Below are 19,783 nucleotides of genomic sequence, written 5' to 3'. Positions count from 1 at the left end.
CATCTTTCATTTTATTTTGATAATGTGATGGTTATATTTACATTAGCCATTTGCTAAATTTTCATTACCTCTGTGTTGATTCTAGGTTTTGTGTCAAGTTTACTTGTGTTTATTCAAAGCCACATCATAGCTTTGTCTCAAAATCCTTAAAATTCTCCCTTTTCTTTGGCTTGAGATTCATTTCATTTGGAGTCTGGTCCTTTTACAGAAACAAGTTTTTTACTCTTTTTATTTCATTTACCTCACTATATCATGTCTGTGTCATATATAGCCCTTTATTGGGCTCATAGGCTGTAAACATTTTAATGAAAGCAGATACCACTACTTTGTTCAGTGACTTACACAGTACAGTCTGCATATTCTTAAAATTCCCAGATGTTATGATAATGTACATAATACTTCAAGCAATGTGCCTACAACTTTTATATTATTAGTCGTTAAAGATGGTATGATGTTCTAATATATCCATACTCCATCAAAATGAAACAAAGTTAATTTGGTGTTGTAGTTTGCTGATTACAAGATGGAGTCTGCTTCGCCATTATCTCGAGCATGGAGTTAAAAAGCCTTGATGCCACAGCTAGGCTGCTGCGGAAACCAAGCTACTTGGAAAAGCTCCAGGAGGCACCTAACAAGTCAGTAAAAGCAGGCAGACTGGCAAAAAAAGATAAAAAGTTGTTACAATCAAAAAATGCGGGAAGGAGTTACCCACCCAAATAAGGTATGCCAGGCAGATCTTGTTTGGAGGCTGGGGAACCAGCCAATGGACACTCGGGGCCCATGTTGGTACCAGGCGACCTTTTCTTGGATACTGGTGAACTGGCCAGTGGGCATCAGGGGGCTACCATGGTGAGGGTATTTAGGGCTGTGCCCGGGGACTGTGGGGGGCTGTTTGAGGACTGCTGCAGGAGGGGCTGCCACACTGTTACTCTACTGCTTCGGCTCTTTCCTCTGAGGATACAAGACGACCTGGGAAGAAGCCCTGCAGAGATCTACCTGCTTCCAAGCCAGCAGCACTTCATGGTCCTGGTAACTCCTGTCCTGTGCTTTTAACAGTTACCCTTAGCTTTTCCTACTTTTCTGTCTTCCTTCTTTCTCTTTGCTCCTTTGTGTTACAAAATAAAGTTGAACTATTGTTTTGGGATCCAGCATCTGGACTCATTTGTGCCTTAATCTCGCTTATGGGAATGTTTTAGAACCTGATTCTCCTCTGCATCTAAGCGGATTGGAACAGATGTATAGAAGAATCAATGAAATGTACAATTTTGCCTTTTCTGCACAGCAATAACTTGAGCTTTTTAGTTCACCCCACACAGACCCTCATTTCTCCCTGCCTAAACCCATTCGGATCTCATCTTCAACATCTCAACAGTACCACCCCATCCCCAATTTCTCTCAGATTGCCTGAGGGCACCATCTTATCTCCTTATACTCTCAATGCTCTCTCTCATCCCTACTTACGTTTGTTTAATGCTCCAGTTTTGGACAAGAGGCAGCATGTTCTGCAGCTGATGCAAGTTATACATGTGCTAATTTCCAGTAATATATATATATAAATACATGGCAATTGGTGATGTTACCTTCTAATTTCAAATGATGGAAGAAGCTTTTGTGCTTTTCTTGGTGTTATAGGCACTAGTAGGATCATTATTATTGATTTCCATGAAGATTCTGATATCTTTCAGGCACTTGCTCTAGTCTGATTTAGTTTCTAGTCTTGAGAGATGGTAGATAGGGATTGACAGATGATAAAATACCATATATTAAACTTTTTAGCAAACTTTACTGAAAATCATTCTTTCAAGTTGTTTTTGAGATCCTAGCTGTTAAAGGTAATATGAACTGCTGATTGGTTCAGAAGAGTGTAGACTTTTTCTTGGGTTTGTAGACTAAAGCCTGAAACTATCCAGTATTTGGAGTAATGCAGGTGATTTTGCATCTGAAAACACACTAACCTACAGCACTGACATCTATGGTGCTCTCATGCTCTCATGCAGTGCCTTTCTTGAAGAATATAAATATTAGATCTGCATAGTATCTGCATGTTTATATTTTAAAACATAGAGATGACAGAAAGATACAAAATTATGCAGAATCCTTAGTGTGAAGAATCTAGGCTTTGGTTTGTGTATATAACTGTGAAGAGTGTCCATTTGCTTTTAGATGAGTACCTACTTTATGGTTCCTTCTTTAGGTAACTCTGGTCACAGAGGAAAGCATGGGCAAGATGTTTAGCATGTGGAGTCAGCTGATTCGGCAGTGTTATTGTTACCTCACAAAAGCTCAAAATCAGGGTTGCCTTACCAAAATTTTATAGGAAAATGGAATGAAAATGGAGGCCACCAAGGCCACATCTCTCCTGTTTGAACAGATCAGACTGCACTGGTGAGATTAGGATGAAAGTGGTCTTTTTCCTCCCCTTCATGAGGTGATCTTTAAGAGAAACTATGGAGAGGAATCAGTGCAAGACTCCTGCTGGTAGGGTCTCTTGCTGAAGGGGATCTGAGCAAAGCCATAGTAAGCCTGGGATGCAGCTTGACACGTAAGTTCATCAGGGTAGCTGTGGGAGGTCAGCTCCAAGGAAACAAAAATATTTCATTGCAGGTCTTCCCCAGGTTTCCCCAAATCCTTTTCACATGAATCCATAACCTGATTCCCTTTGATTTTCTGCAGCTCTATACCTCTTGGATTCCTCTATTTCTTCTGTCTATAAGGCTGGTGGGGCAGCAGTTAACTGTGTTGAAAAGCCAATGTAGAAATAGATGCTTTGAGATAGTCCCAAGAAGTTGAATATAAGGTACTGGGCAGCTCCTGCCCTGTCTAATTATATCTGCATATACAACATAGTAAGCCTTAATCCCCTAACCTGCTGTGCCTGGCATATTTGGATCCCAGCGTGTGCTTTTTGGAGTGAAAGGTCTGGCAGGGAGCAGTCTGGATGGGATGACTCATGCACAAAAGAGAGCTCCTAGAAGGTTCACTGTGCTACCAGCTGCAGCCTGGTGCTAACACCGCTGTCTGTCCCCCTGACAAAAACCAACATGTGCTCTTTCCAGCTGCACAACCGGATAAGCTCCTGCTGTCCTGTCTCATGAGCAGAGATGCTCTGTCCGCCCTGCCTTTATGCAGCTCGATCTGCTGATTGCCTCCAGGTAAAGGTGAGAGGCTGGGGAACGTAGCAGCTGGAAAGTACTTTGAAGTATTTGTGAGGTGCAGTTGGTTTGTGCCAGTACAAATGTCAGGCATTGTGTGGCCGCATTCATTGTTGGTCTACACGTAAGGGGTAGATGTTTAAGAATCTACTAAGGAGAACTATTAAGATGGGGCCATGGTAATTCCTGTGTTCACATGCATTTGTCTTGCTGGCACAGAAGGGTACTGTTTACACCCACCTACACAAGCACAGCTGCTTCAAGCGCATTTTTACATGATTTTCTTTAATTAAAAGTTAAACTGATGTCTGCTTTATTACATGCTTTTGAAGAATTTTACCTCCTTGTTTAAGAATTTTACTTTAGATCTACTCTGCTTCTGAAGTAATTTCTAATTTTTTATTAATTTCTCATTCATGGAAATTCATTTTTCATGACAGTCTTCTAATACAGATGGATATTGGCCATTTATTTCTTTTTCACGTGTTCAAAGAGTATAGGTAGTGAAGATATTTACACAGAGAGGGAGATGGCACAATTTGTCAGGGAAATAATCTCTGAAGAACTGGGAATTTGTGTGTATTGACGTAGAAGGATTTCAACAATTCATGAGGAGAGCTTGCAGGCCCTGTGTTGTTCTTTTTCACCTGCCAATTTACAGTGCTGTAGCTCTGGATGAATTCATCTAGGAAAGAGTGTTTAACAGAATAACTGAAATATTGTTTGTCTCTTTTAGGCTGTGAAGCATGTTACAGAACCGTACAACAAGTGGATGAAGGGGAAAGGAAGAAGTGCCCTTGTTAGCTAGGATAGCAACATGGGAAATACAACCACCAAATTCCGGAAAGCTCTTATAAATGGAGATGAAAACTTGGCCTGCCAAATCTATGAGAGCAACCCTCAACTAAAAGAAACTCTCGACCCAAATACTTCTTATGGAGAAACGTACCAGCACAATACTCCGCTCCATTATGCTGCGAGGCATGGAATGAACCGTATACTGGGGTAAGTAGGGTTTGAAGTTTTGCTTGGGTGTGAGTAACTGACCTAACAAATGCAAGTGTCAAGTAGGTTATAAACACCTGATGTGTGTGTGCATAGATGTGCACATATATGTGCATATGTACGTGTGTCTTGCACCACAGAGTTTGTAACATGTTCAAGTAGTAATAGAAAACATGCAAATCAATCTATAATCACAGACTGGTATAACAGTCTTCAGTTTTATTTTTAGTATCTGTTCCTTTCTTGTAACGTTAGTCTTAAGCAGTTTTAGCTTGCTTCCTGAAAACTCATATATCACAGTTCTTTGAAAATAATGACTATTCCACCATTCTTGTTGTGTTTTCCTGTCTTAAAATAATCTGTTTGCAAGACCAGGTGGATACCATACTGATTGTGACTACTTCTAGCTGTCACAATATATATTTATTCTTGTGTTATTCAGGCAGCTTTTACTTTTCGTGTTGGACAATAACAGTGAACATTAATATCTTGATAATGAATAAGTTCATTATTGCCATAGTCAACATGGACAGCAATCCCTAATGTTAGCCGCTGCCATTCTTCTGTATTTTTGTTAGTGCTCTAAGATCAGTTAAAGATTAACATCTTACCCATGTCCAGACATTGCAGACACAAGCTATTATCATCTACTGTTTTGTGAAGCTAGTACCCAGCAAACACTGCTAAACCTCTTCTTCAGTAGGCACTAAGTTAGAAAGAATTTCATAAATATTCTCTTCCTTTTATTGGGAAACAGAGCAGAAATAACTACTGAACTGTGTTATTGATAATATTCTCTTCATCTCTGTGTTTATATCTACTGATGGGCCTGTGGTATTCATAATGTTAGTTTCATACCTCATATGCTGTAACATTACTTGCTATCTGGCCTCCCACCATACATTTTTCCTCAGTGTTTTAGATTCACCTAACAGGTTTTCATGCTTTAGAACTCTTACTTACCTTGATTTCTGCTAATTTTAATCTGTTTGCATTTTCAGAGAAATTTACAATTATGAGATGTCCATATATTTATCTCTTCATTAAACATTTTAAATATATATCACCTAAGGAGTCTTTCTGCTGTGCCTTTTGCAATTGGACATGTCTATATTGTATTGGCCTTATTAGCCACCAGTGTGCTTGTAACAAATGTGGATAGAGCCTTTCCCAAATCTTCGTTCGTGAAGCCCAGCCATGATGATGATGAAACATTTTAAATACTGGAGAATCTGTAGCTACACTAACTACAAGCTCTAGCTGTTATTTGTATGCATACCATATAATTCAATTTTTCTTTAAAGGCTGAAATTTATATTATTGTAAGTGGATACAAATTGATGTGTTTACAGTTTACTGTGTGAGATTTTGTTAAAATAGAGTGGTGTGGTGCAGTTATTAATCCACCTTTTGCATAATAAAATACATTGAGTGAGATATTCTGGGGTGTTTAGAGATAACCTATCTGGCAATGCTGAGGCAGAGGGACAAACTCCCTGTTCCCACATGTATGGCGGGTGGTGACTGTCCAAAGACACGGTGAAAGCACAGACACCAAGTTTGCAGTGAAATGGAGCTGGGGACATCCTGGTATAGTGATCTCAGAAAGGACGAAACAAGAAACTGGAGAAGACATGAAAGGGTCATGAAACAAAACTCCTGACTTGGACAAACTTGGTGTAATCCAGCATGAAGAATACTGGCAGAAACTTAAACCAACAGAACTTTCTCAATGATTTCAAGCTGCACAGTTGTTATGCAGCATCTGAGTCATCTGGTTGCTATGCCTTTCATCCAGCATTTACATCCCAGAAACTGGATCAAGATGTAAAAATTTGAATATTTGCAGTTAATTTCTTTTCACAAGACTTAGCAAGAATGTGTTAAAAAATGCTAGGATTATTTCTTGATCATTTTTCTTGAGTATCATAGAAAACTTAAGTACACTAGGAGTGTTGAAATAAAAAACGGGAAACAGTTAGACATTCCATTAATGTATAACTTTTGTTTGGTCTGCAGCCCTAAATAATGCTTACCTGACATATCAGTTTGTTTTAGCAGAGCATTTAATGTTTAAAAACCAAAAATCGCTGGCCACAGCTAATGAGCACAAACAAAAATTTTCAAAGCACCTGATCTCTGGTTGTCTCAGTAAGCTCATCAGAGAGAGGACCCCCCTGCTCCAAGGCTGGCACAGGATAACCCTCCACCCCATCTCCTGGCCGTGACACCTGTCAGGAGGAGTTGACAAAACGGCATTGTACTGGGTTTATGTGACAAGGTTTTGATAGCAGGGGGCTGCAAGGGTGGCTTCTGTGAGAAGAGATCAGGAGCTACCCCATGCCGGACACAAATGGCTCCAACCAGCTCCAAACCAGCCCCACCACTGGCCAGAGCTGAGACTGTCAGTGATGGTGAGGGCACCTCTGTGATTACATATTTAAGAAAGGATGAAAAATGCTCTGTAGCAGCTGTGAGGGAAGAGTGAAAAAAAATGTGAGAGAGACAGCCCTACAGACACCAGACCAGAGAAGGAGGGGGAGGAGATGCTGGATGCACTGGAGCAGAGATTCCCCTGCAGCCTGTGGTACAGACCAGGGTGAAGCAGGATGTCCCCCTGCAGCCCATGGAGGTCGATGGTGGAGCAGAGATCCACCTGCAGTCCCCAGAAGAGCCTGTACCAGAGCAAGTGGATGTGCTCTGAAGGAGCCTGCAGCCCATGAAGAGCCCATGCTGAAGCAGGTTCCAGGCAGGAGCTGCATAGCCTGTGGAGAGGAGCCCCCACAGAAGCAGGATTTCTGGCAGGACCCTGTGGGGGACCCACACTGGAGCAGTGTGTTTCTGAAAGGACTGTATCCTGTGGAAAGAACCCACACGGGAGCAGTTCATGAAGAACTGCAGCCTGTGGGAAGGACCCACATTGGAGCAGTTCTGAAAGAGCTGTATCCTGTGGGTGGGACCCCCACTCTGGAGCAGCAGCAGAAACAGCAGAGATGAAACATCATGAACAGATCACAACCATCATTCCCCATCCACCACTGCTTGGTGGGGAAGGAGGTAAAAGAGCCAGGAGTGCAGTTGAGCCCAGTGGAAAAGGGCTTTCAGTTTTGTTTTTATTTCTTGCTATCCAACTCTTCTATTAATTGGCAATAAATTAAATTAATTTCCCCAAGTTGAGTCTGTTTTGCCCGTGACAATAATTGGTGAACCATGTCCTTGCTCTTATCCCAGCCCACAAACTTTTTTGTTGTATTTTCTCCCTGTGTCCTGTTGAGGAGGGGGAGTGAAAGAGTGGGCGAGTTGGCATCTGGCAGCCAATGGAGGTTAATCTACTACAGGGATCAAGGTAGTTTGGGGAGGGACATGCTTGGGATAATAGAGTAAGGGCTAAGAGGGGCTGATGATAATAATAAAAGATAGGTAGCACTCAAAGGTGGATTTTGAGAGCTTTGTACAGCATAAAAATTGGTCTTATTCCACTGCAAACATCTATCATGTTTCCTTATGAATTAAGGTCTTGACAGAAGATTCATATTCAAGAGGATAGTTCAAATTTCATTCCCTAAATGTATGTAAAGATATTACAGAGAAAGCACAATCAGGAAACAAGTTTTCTCTAGAAAATGCAGTCTTTAGATGATCAAGCACATCCAGTGCTCTCAGGCTTTTTTTTCCCCTGAGGTACATTTTAGACCATCTGACTGCTCAGGTAGAAAGAATTGCTATCACTGTGGAAAGTTATTCACTAGGGTTTGACTGTTGGTGAACCACTCCTGAGATACAACAAGAGAACAGACTTTTCCAGCAAGTGGCTGAGATGGAGTGACTGGAAATCACGAGGACCTACTTGACGTTGAAAGGAAAAAAACCTACTTAGATAAACTGTCATTTCACAATATATGTGGTGTGACTTTCGGTGTTGCAGCTTTGCTGGGAAGCTTTTTGGATCAGTGACAGATTTTCTTCATTGTGTGTTTCATACTGCTACATCTGAGCACTTTGTGAGTATTCAAGCCAAAAGTGAATGATTGTAGCAGTTGCTGCTGGTCTTGGGCTGAAGAGGAGGGGGGAGGAGGTGATAGAAACACGGGGCTGTCGGGAGACAGGACAGGCTTGTGAAGCTGATTTTTTTTCTAGAACAAGAAAAGCAAGGGTTTCCAGTTACAGAGATCCTGGAAATTGGGGCAAATGCTGAAACTAAGAAAAAAACCCCACCCCACCCCTTCTTTTAACGTTCTTGGTGTCTGCCATTGCCATTTAGTTATAGGAGTAAAGGAACTCCGGCAATGAAGGCATAGCTAAGCTAGCCAGGGAGAAACACTGGTAAATGGGCCCAGGGTTTGTTTATAGGAAGTATTTCTTGTTTCATTGCTGTAATTTGGGAAGTATTTTTCACTACTAAGTAGAATGACAGAACATCAAAATAATGGTGGTTTCCTCTAGGCTGATATTTTATATATTATATATTTATATATTTTATAAAAACTTAAATAAATATGCATCTCTTGGAATTTCAGCTACAGTCCTTCTCTGGCTGTTTAGGAGGTTTCAGAAATGACTGATCTAAGCAATTGTAATGCAATGAAAAAAAGTGTATTGAGATTACCAATATGTTATATAGGGTGAATTTGCCAGAAAACTTGTTGACATCAGAGGGAATGTTGCATTCGTCACAGCACATTCGGGACTGTCTCTTCCCGTGCCAGGTTTTGTTGGCTTTTATTCTTTTTGCAGTCAAGTTGAAAACTAGTTTTGGATGAATTAGAGGGACATGTGTGTAGATTATTTTTCAGAACAAGATTTCTTTGAAGTTGAGAGGATATTAGAAGATTTTTGTGCTGCAAAAATATATGTTAAGGAGAAGTACTGGAGAAAACCCTGTTAACTTCTTTGCAGATCATCTGGCTTTAGAGAGGTCCCGTGGTTGCTTATTTTCAGATAAGGCTGAAGCTGCTCTAAATTTCAGATATTGTTTTTTCTGGAGATGGAAATCAAAAAGAGGCTACTTCACTGTTTTGACTGGCAGAAGTTCTGCGAATATTTAAACTTTGAGACCTAAATTGACCTAAATCATTTGTGCTAAAATCTTCAGAAAGGTGCTGCAAATCATATTCTTTCTTTATCAAATTTCTGAACATCTATTCAACGCTTTGCCAGTAAGTCTGATGTTCCCTTTTAAATTACTTTCCATAACTACTTCTGATATAAATGTGAGTAAAAGAAAAATAGTAAGGTTCTTAGAAGCTCTTTCTCTAATAAGGACAAATGGGAAAAATATGGAGCTATTAACCAAAACAACAGGATTCCAGGGTAAGGAAATTTTTATGAAATGTATGGATGTTTTCAGTAGGTTGTTCAGAAAACCTGAAGGAGTCTTTGAGTCTTTTTTTTTTTGTTCTTCATGGTAACTCTTTGAATGACTAAATTTTCTTGGTGTTCTCCAGGCAATTTTAAAGCTCGTTTGGGAAAAAAGATTATGAAGGCATAATAGTTGACTAAGCTTCTTTCCTAAAGGTAGTTTTTAAAAGTTTTGACTTCTGAATTTAGTACCTAACTATATTCCCTTTCTCCCACATAACAAAATAATTCTGTCCTGTTTCAATAACTTAAAATTTATGATGCATTATAATATTTTATCTGAATAGTTTATTAGAATGTCATTCTCTAGATTATTCACTTTGAACAACAAAAAGCAAGCTTCTTTTTAATTATCAACAATTACACAGATAAATATTTAAAATATATTAGTATGTATGTGTGCATTGGAAATATTCATGCTAGGCCCCCTTTATAGTCAGTGTGGGCCTAGGTAATAATCTAGTCAGAATGACTAGTGAAGGCAACAGCACAATTCATGTATTGTGAAGTTGACCATAAAATATTTTAAATTACTTGTGTGCCAGAAGTGCCTCTTTCTTCCCATTGATTTTAAAGGGAATTTAAGAGAACTGTATCAGCCACAGTTGTCTGCACTGTAAGTTGCCAGAGCTGCAAAGATGAATCTTATCCTACATTATACTAAATGTGTAAAATCAAATAGTAAGCACCTGCAAAGCTGTAAATTGAACTCTTTGGCAGTTTTACAATATGAGACATGAATGCTACTTGTGGGAGAAGCTGCTTGTGATATAGTGAGAGACAATAAAATTAAGAAGCCTTTAAAACTGAGCGAGTTCTTACTGTGACTGAATCCCCACTGGAGAAAACTGCCAAAGACAGAAAACAGAGGGGATACTTGGAGGAGCAGCTACAGACAGGGAATAGCAGCAGTAGCATTTGCTAGGTTTCTCAAAGGCTGCCACCCACTTGGGCACTGTCTTCTAAAGTACAGTAAGGCAGGTTGAAAAACTCAGACCCTTACTTGACTGACTTCCTTGGGGTTTTTCCTGAAGGCTCAAAGTCTCACTTACAAGCCGTTCTCCCTGACTGGGTGTGTGTAGCTTCCCAAGGTATCTTCCCTGGTACTCCTCATGACTTCTTCACAAAATACAAAACAGTGGCTAGACTTTATCCTAATAGTCTGACCAACAAGCAAAGCTCATCCAGTCAGCTGCTATGTTTTCAGGTCTTAAAACTGGCCTTTTTTCTATCTGATTTCTGGTTATTTTAACCTTAGTAGGTTGAAGATATGTGATGCCTGTGGAATTTGTTGCTCACAGCACACACAGCCTTGCTCTCCAGTTACAGCTGCTACTGTTGAGTGTGTTGAGTTATTGCCTCTTCTTGCTGCAAGGTGTTTCTGCACTGTTAGGAAATTGTTCTTATTTTTCTCTCCTTGTGGAAATCAGACACTGCGAATAAAATTGCTTTGTTAGTGGTGGTGAGATGCGATAGATTAGTGCAGTACACTATTAAAGATTGCTTATTCTGTGTTGTCTGCTCTCCTTAGTAGAGCCTTTTTAACATTTTACCACAGGCAAAGTAAAATTTTATTTGGGTTATACTGGAGAACAGCTTTGGTCCTTCACAGCTGAGATAACCAAATCTTTATTTAAACTAATTTTGTTGCCAGGTAGAGTTTGTGACTCCGTTGAGTTGATTGGTAACTGCTGAATCATTGTGTCAAATGGCTTAAGTTCACCCTAGGGTTAGAGTCACACGTGGCTTCCTTACCAGAGAGATTTGTTGGCTCAGTAGTTACTGGAATAATGACTGAGAGACTTGCAGTTTCTGATAAACAGAAGTAAATTCATCAGAAATAACTCATTAACTTTCGTACCTAAATGCAAAATCCAAGCAGAATATTCAGTGACATTGTATATTGACCCAGTTTTCCTTTTTGTCAAAATTCAGACTGTGGATGATTTGATTATTTAAATTTGCAAATTTTTTTCAATTTAACATAATAAATTTATGTCATTGAGACATTTAAGGAAAATAAAAATTAGTGTCATTAAAGATCAAGCAACATACAAATTGAAACAATTTTACTGGAGGGAGAGATAGAGGAAGATGAGATAATTTCTGTAACATTCATAACTTTTAAGAAATAGAAGTGATGCAAAGCTTGTTAGTATTTGCTGTGGAATTTCATAATTATTGCTGTATAAATAATATCAACACTAGATGTCATACACTGCCAAGTAATTTACAAGCTGATACTTAGATAGTGGTCCCACTCAGAAATAGAAATCTGTGTGTTTAAAAGGTGAAGATGAATGCACTCATTAGTAGTTTCGTGTTTATTATTTCATCTGACATTTTTTTGAGACCAGTTTAAAAATAATAGTCTCACAGTTATGTGAGAAGAGAATTCAGCATGGATGGTCTTTTCGGAAAAAAATGGGATTTAGAGAGGGGGCTTGGAAGGCTGACACCCATGTTCAAGAGTTGGTTCTAGCTGTAAAGAAATGTATATAAGAAAGGACCAGAGACAGAGATGTAAATCACATGGATTTTACTTTACAGAGAGCTGTCACAAAAGCTGCTGGTAAGCAGCCAGGTCCAGTGGAAGCCACTTCTAATTTGGCACTCAGCTCTATTTCTTTTGAAATCTCACTCAGAATATTGAAATAAAATCCAGAAGTGGCATGGGATCCTGGAAACAGTATTATGACTGTCCAGGGGAAGGCCAAACTCAAGTAGATCATAAATAAATCAATGAATTTCTGGTTGCAAGTAACTTACAGATGTTATTGATACATTTTTGCATCAGGAATTGTTTAATTCTGTGTTTAATGCTGCTGTTCATCCTAACAGACATAGGAACTATATGTAAAGCATGATTTTTTTTTTAGCCCGTGGTAAAACAAATGTAAGGATTAGCCAAGTTTTGTGTTCCTTACTTTTGGTGTACACTATCTCTGGATCTGTGCTCCACAATTCAGTTGTATCTCCTTGCCACTCCTGCACATTGTGCCTCTTGCTTTTTTGTGTTGTACTAAGCCAAAGATTGCTATCTCTGTACAGAAGGTCATACTTAATCATATTTGCTGACACAAAACCACTAAACCAGAGAAACTTTTCAACCTGTTTGCATCTCTTTAGTAAAGAGAATACAAAGTTCTTTATTGATGCATATTTGTATAAGACCTTTCTTAGGTGTATTTTAGCTGATGGGCTACTACGTTGACATGAAACAGTCCAGAAATGGAACTCGGATGCGGATGCTGACCTACTTTTAATCACTTTAATAGTCTTTTGGAAATGAGTTATTTGGAGAAACCATAGGTGAAATTATAGCAATACAGTGAAAAAGATGGTAAGGCTTTTTAGAGCCGGAATAGGAGAGAGTGAAGACAGTGCTTGCATTCTAGGTAATATTTTTGAATGGAACGTTATGTCAAGTCCGTAAGTGAAATTGGCCCAGAAGAGCACATGTTGAGAGAGTCAAAAGATTTCCATTTAAACCTGAGATTTCTCTGAGTAAAAGATGTGATTCATATGTTGCCATAGTTTGGACTTGCTTCTCAGATTGGTGGTTTTCTCTGAAAATCTGCAGAAATTGAGTACTAGGAAATTATTTGACCTATTTGGACAGATGTACTATACTTGGTAGGAGTCATATGAATGGGAACAAATGGAGGCATTTCTATTTAAGAAAAATACAGAATTGGAGGCTGGAGTGGATTATTCGACATAAGGGACCTTGGAATGTCTGTGAAGATTTCAAATTTCAGAAGGAAGAATTAACTCTTCACAGACTTCCATCAGCAGTGGTGACAGTATCATTGAAAGCCTCCTGGATGCTTCCTTTGCTCTTAGTCCAAATTATCACTGGTATAACCTTGCACCTTCCTACATCAGGATACTCCTAGTGTTTGTGGGAATTTTGGTAGTGTTAATAACAGTTCTTAGGCAAGGGGCCAACTGAATTAAGGCTTACGAAAAATCAGTATAATAGTATATGGGTTTTCTTTCATAGTCTTTGTTTTACAGTAGGAATAGTCATTCTCTCCTGTCCAGGTTTTTACTGATGCAGGAGATTCCTAGGCTGTAAGAAAGACTTAAGAATCTCAGTGAAACAGAGAAGAAACTTTAAGTACTAATAAATAATTTTCTAGCACTATATAACAAATAAAAATATCAATAATTATGTTTACTTGATGTGGCTTTCAGGTAAATAATATACTCTTCACAAAATTATTTAAACCAGTAATGACTAGAAAGATTTCTTCAAGTGCTTGCTAGTACTGTGGTTGTTTTGTTATACTACATTTGGGAGAAAAGTACTTTGAGTTAGTGAAATAATCAGCATTATTCAATGTTTAATGCATTAATATTGTCCTACTGTGTTGGAAGCTGAACATTCAATAATTGTATGAATTAATTCATTGCATATGAGTTTTAAATTATTGGGTAACAGGACTTGGCTCTTCTGTTTGTTGTTATAACTCACCGCTTACCTATACTTCTCTTAATGCTCTTAAAATACTTTTCTTAATTCTCATACTTCTCTTAAGGCTATGAGCTTTAGGTTTATACCTTCACTGGAGTTTGCAGTGTAACTTTCTTTAGCAAGCTGTACTTAAAGGTCTATCCAACCCAAGGAACAGAGGAGATGTTGTGAAAGGGAACCCTGTGCAGATTATTTTGCATTATTGCTGCAACTCACCTTTTTCTAGTACCTTACTTGTCTTGCTTAAAGCAACAGTGTAATTTTCTGTGTAGTTTGTATAGTATACATAAGTGCTTTGCATTCAAAAATCCGTACATTTCACTGTTTTTGTTCATTCAGACATGCTTTAGTCTCCAGCTGTCAGAACTACCTTTATAATCTCATTTTACACTAGTTTTTATTTTGGTTTTATTTTTCCACGCATAGGTACATTTTTGTATGGTTTTATGTGCATATATATATAGCACTGAATCACAGAATGGTTTGAGTTGGAAGGAACCTTAAAGATCACCTAGTTCCAATGATGTATGTCTATATATAGCTATAATGTATATGGCATTTGTTTAGAGAGACAAAGAGACTGTAAACGTGGTGTTTTTCATGCCCCCAACCATTAAAAATTTTATTAAAACCTGAAGAAATGGTTGTGTTGATGTTAGTTTCCCAACTGAGGGCATGTCCCAGTTGTTTATTATTCAAGTTCACAGCCTTGTGATCTTGAGTCTCTTGCTGCTTTTCTGCAAATGCAGATAGTGGTAGGTGTAAATGTTACAGCCCTTTCCTTTTTGTCACTTCTTCAACACTTTTTTCATGCTTTTGTCACCTCAAGTTTGGATTCTGCAAAGAGCTACAGCTTAAAGCAAAATCTGGAAGCTGCAACTAGAGTAAAGTCTGGCTGCCTTGCAGTTAAGTGATATTTCCCATAGGCAATGCATATTTTCACTTTATCAGTACATTTCCAGGCAAAATTTAGCTTCTTATACCTCTGAAGTTGTGAGCCAAATTGCAGGAGTCTACAGAACTGATCTGTGGAAGTCTTATGCACCAAATACCACTGTTAAAAATGGAGTCTTGTTGAATAATGAATTTGTGGATGTAAAATTTACCCTTTTTTGGATACTAGTCATCTTCTCTGAACTTGAAGTCATGGGTTCACCTGGGCTTTTCAACACTGGCTTGACTTCACCTTGCACTGAAGAGCTGATCATATCCAAGTGCCTCTATAGAATACATCTCCTTGTCCTCCACTGAGTTATCTTTTTCTCCCTCCCTCCCTCCATTCTTTTCTCCCTCCCACCCATTTCCCTCCTTCTATCTCCATCTTTCCCACCTTCTTTCCCCTCCTTTCTTTCTGTCTCTAGTTTCATACTATGAAAAGCTAATTCAAACCAGCAAATTGATTTTAGATAGTGTTTGGTACTGGTTATCTTACCATTTCATGTAATTGACTCTGAAGCATTTTGCCTGTGTTGCTAAATCCCTTTCCTCCAAAAACAAACAAAAAAACCCCAAGCAAACAAAATATGCTGTAAATTTTTTTGACAAGATCTTTAATCTCAAGTTTGGCATACTCATATTTCCTAACAAATGCATCTATCATGTCAGCTATCATGGAATGAAAGAGAGATTTCTCTAAGGAACAATTTTGCTGCCAAAATAGGGCAACGTAGAGGAGACTGTTTTGTTTTTATCTTTTCCTCTGAATACTTTGTTGCCACTTATTTAAAAGAAAACAGTGTTTTGACAATAAGCTTCCTTATGAATTCAAACTGCTCAGAGATTTTCAGGAGGAAGAAAGGACAGAATTCTGACTGAGAAACAGCTACCATCAAAACATCCTTCTGTCGCAGGACCAGACCATCTGTGCCTAATTTTTCCTACTGAAATACTTGTTCAGACTGCTTTCAATAATTTCCAAAAGGGAAATTCCACATCCACCCTGTACAACCTCTTCCTTTATTAATAAAATAGTTCTAGGATTATTCTTTGTCCTGAACAAAGCATTGACAAACTCTGAGAGAAAAGTGTACCATGTGGTGCCCGGTGGGATGTGTTCAGGGACAACAGAAAGAGGAGATGGCATTTAGACTTGTAACCATAGCATAAGGCAATAACTGAGGTAAATAACATTTTCTTTTGTCAATTTGGTTACCAAGTTCTTCTGCTCACCACTGTTCACCAAGAGCAATATTGTCTGATTTTTTATTTAGGCAGCACCTGCTTTCAGGTGACTGAGCTGCCTGAAAGTGTTTGAAACTGTTTTTAATCGGTCTTAGGGATGAGGTCAGGGAGGGTAGAAGCTGGTTCCCTGCTCTGATATAATGAGGATTCCAGAATAACTGGGTTTTTTCATATTTGTAAACTATTTGGAGTCAGGGAACAGCCTGGAGAGGAGACATACAGTGACTTCTGCAGGTTTTATGTGGGGGGTGGTTTATGGGAACAGTGCAAGCATTTCTGCAGTGACTTCTTGAACGTACGTGCCATGCTTCTGATTTACCCTGATATTACCTCTCTGGGAACTAACTGTCCTTTCTCCCCTCGCATGGAATTCTTTCACCATTGCTGTCTCTGACCCCAGTGCTTCAAAGAGGTGGTCTTTCCTCTCTGCCGTTTCCTAACATTCACTCTCCCTTAAGAAAAAAATATTATTTTAGTGTACATCAAAAAGCTAAAGCAAGTTTGGGTTCACAGGGCTTGTATGATTTGTTTCAGTTCTTCTGTTTCAGATCTGGATTGTAACTTCTAAAAATCCTTGCTGGCAAGAAGCAGCAGGGAGCTGCTTTTTCTCAGGAGCTGTTAGGATTCAAAACTGTGATTCTAAGAATCAGCCTGTTTCCCTTTTATTCCTAAGCAGATCCTTTTTGCTGGTATAGTTTATTGTCCACTTTGCCTCTAAAGCATTCAAGAGGAGACTTAAATTCTTGCCAACCTCCGTCATCTGCATAGGGGAGGATTTGCATTATGTTGCACTTCCATATATTCTAGAGTGAGAAAGTAGTCTTTCCTCAATGCGTGCAGAGCTGGCAGGAAAAGGATTTAAATTATTTTAAAAAGTAGTAAGTGCTGCATTGACATCTGACTAAAGATACAGGAAAGGAGAATGAATTTTTAAGAAATTGCTTATTCATCTATTTGCAAACTACCAAATGTACTACTATTCAGGACACAGAGCAGAAGAAATAAATTATCTTCTTCATCAATCTTATGACTTAATAACATTTATCACAATACAACACAGAATTGTAGAATAAACTTTGCCAATTAAAATTTATCTCACACACTGACAAATTATATATGATACTTAGTGATATTTCAATAATTCATCTTGATCTTGGCTCTCGGCTCCTAAGAGAAATGGAGGAGTGCTGTCCAGTAGTAATTATCTGTTAAAGAACATTCATCACTAACATGGCTAATCAGAATCTTTGCAAGAAAAAGAGAGCTGTCATAATAGACTCTTCCCACTTCAGGAAAATGAATGGCATTGTGTGCTAATTATTTTTCTTTTATTCTTTCCCCCCTTGCAGAACTTTCCTTTTTGTTAGAGATGGTAACCCAAATAAACGGAATGTGCACAATGAGACATCTATGCACTTACTGTGTATGGGACCTCAGATCATGATCTCAGAAGGAGCTCTTCATCCTCGCCTGGCACGACCCTCAGAAGATGACTGCAGAAGAGCAGATTGTCTGCAAATGATCCTGAAGTGGAAGGGAGCAAAGCTGGATGAAGGACAATATGAACGAGCAGCCATTGATGCTGTTGATAACAAAAAAAATACACCTTTGCACTATGCTGCTGCCTCAGGGATGAAAACCTGTGTCGAGGTAAAAGTTCGTATATAATTATAAGTTTATATATCTGGTTATTAGTAAACAACATGCAGTGTTTCACAAAGCTGCTTTGGGCAGAATCTCATATAGTATATTGAATTAACTTTTTAATTCTATTTTTCATTAATTGGAAAAATTGCAGAGATAAACAGCCCAAAACATACACTGTAGAAAACAATTAAAGAAATGTATTATATATATATGAACTTCATAACATAAAGTCCTCAACATTAAGAAGACTCCTGTAGGCTTATAAAAGTTGAAATTAATTACAAGACTGTAACATTGGAGAAAAAACTTTAAAGTAGGCATAGGCATACCTGTATGTGTAAAGAGACGTGAAAACTGCCTTAGAGAAAATCAGAGCTCTTTTTATTTTGCTCTGTACTGAGACTGGGAAATGCTCTCCATGTTTCAAGAACAGGTTTCATGTCTTTAATTTACAGTGCCCAACTTTTTTAGAGGACGCCATATATCTGTGTTAACATACTTAATTACCTTTTCACAAATTAAAAATTAATGTTTATGAAAGTAGTGGATAGCAGTGAGTAATTGGGAATGACTTTTGAAGGTTTATTTATTTTTAAACTGTATCAAGTAATGAGAACTAGTATTTAATTGTGCTGGTAATTTAATTTAAAGAACAGAAGAACAGACATCTAACATTTTCAAAAACAGCTAACATCTTCATAATTCCCTCTATTTTAACATCAAGATTTGTTTTTTCAATGGCAACAATTGACTCAGAGTTCAGCATTTATATGTAAAATTTACATTCTTTTTCTTCTGTGCATAACTTCATGTTTATTGAGACTACACTTCACTCATTAACTTGATATCAGCAAAATTTACATCACCTCTTTATCCACCTGCTTTTCTAGATAACTACTTCATACCTTAAACAGTCAGGTCCCAGAACCCCTTGGACTTACTGGTCTCTGCAGTAAAAAATTATGCTCTCCCTGTATTTTCCTGACTTTCTCTGGAGGTATTTTTAGTATTGGGGCTACTTTTCCTACCTTCTAATCTTGTACTGTGACAGATTTAGGCAATATGTTGCATATTATAATAAACAGTTAAGAAATTTCATATTTAAGTTTTATTAGGACTCATGAATATAAGTACCATCTGATGCTGGCTATCTGTATTACTGTTTGGTTTATTGATTTTTCTACAACCTCTTGTGCTGAGACTTCAGTTTGAAAGACTTACTTTTGTGTCCTTCATAAAGTATATGTTGTATATCCAGAGAGAACCTGGACTCCAACATTTTATACCACTTTTCTGCTTTTATGTTATTTGAGATTGCTTTTGCACTTTGTCCAGCAAATAACTTTACAAACATGTTGACAGATTTTTTGTGTGATGTTTTAAAATTATTTATTCTGAGTTGTTATGCACTTGGTATACTGCTCAAAAAACAGTCAGATCCTTCTTTACTGTGATTTTACATTTACCTTTCCCAGGCTATGTTCTTCACATATTCTTCATCTGGAGACATCTTCAGCTTCTTATTACCTGTACGATTCTGTCCTGTAACACTATCTTGAAAGATTCTTCTGATGTTTCTAGAATTTTTTTCCACTTGACTTTTATTTAGTACCACTTTTTTTAAAGTAGGCAGTGGATTATTTGTCTTTTTACTGCTTCTGCAAGAGTGATGATTCTAAGTATATTTTGGAAATTGTTAATGAGTGGTTCTTTGATGGTTAACATCAACTGAATTCCCTAATCCTCAAGTTGTCCTTCGTCTCTCCAGTAGAGAACCCCAGGACCACCTTTCGACCGGTTTTTGTGGTGGTTACTCTCACTTCAGAACAGCATTCCTTATTCATCATCTCCCTCCTTTCCTGTAACTTTGCAGGAAAACCTCAGTCCTGTATCTTCCCCTATCCCCACCACACCCAAATAAGAAAAGGAAACCCCAAATATAGATCCTTGCAGATGAACC

At 38.3% G+C, this 19,783-nt stretch overlaps 1 protein-coding gene across 3 annotated transcripts in view; it reads left to right on the top strand.

The window, feature by feature from the left end:
* The first annotated feature begins 539 nt into the window (after nucleotides 1-539).
* Nucleotides 540-19,783, top strand: part of ANKIB1 (ankyrin repeat and IBR domain containing 1) — a 54,273-nt gene continuing 35,029 nt past the window's right edge. For all 3 annotated transcript variants that reach the window (XM_018075610.2, XM_018075611.1, XM_018075609.1), the window contains exons 1-3: nucleotides 540-635; nucleotides 3,889-4,157; nucleotides 17,526-17,826. In XM_018075610.2, the coding sequence (XP_017931099.1) occupies nucleotides 3,970-4,157; nucleotides 17,526-17,826 (489 nt within the window). In that variant the 5' untranslated portion in view covers nucleotides 540-635; nucleotides 3,889-3,969. The remainder of the gene's footprint in view (nucleotides 636-3,888; nucleotides 4,158-17,525; nucleotides 17,827-19,783) is intronic.

The sequence above is a fragment of the Manacus vitellinus genome, unplaced genomic scaffold (assembly GCF_001715985.3).
Source record: "Manacus vitellinus isolate BGI_N305 unplaced genomic scaffold, ASM171598v3 scaffold_3_pilon, whole genome shotgun sequence".
NCBI classification, from domain to species: Eukaryota; Metazoa; Chordata; class Aves; order Passeriformes; family Pipridae; genus Manacus; species Manacus vitellinus.
This window is presented reverse-complemented; position numbering and strand designations above follow the sequence as displayed.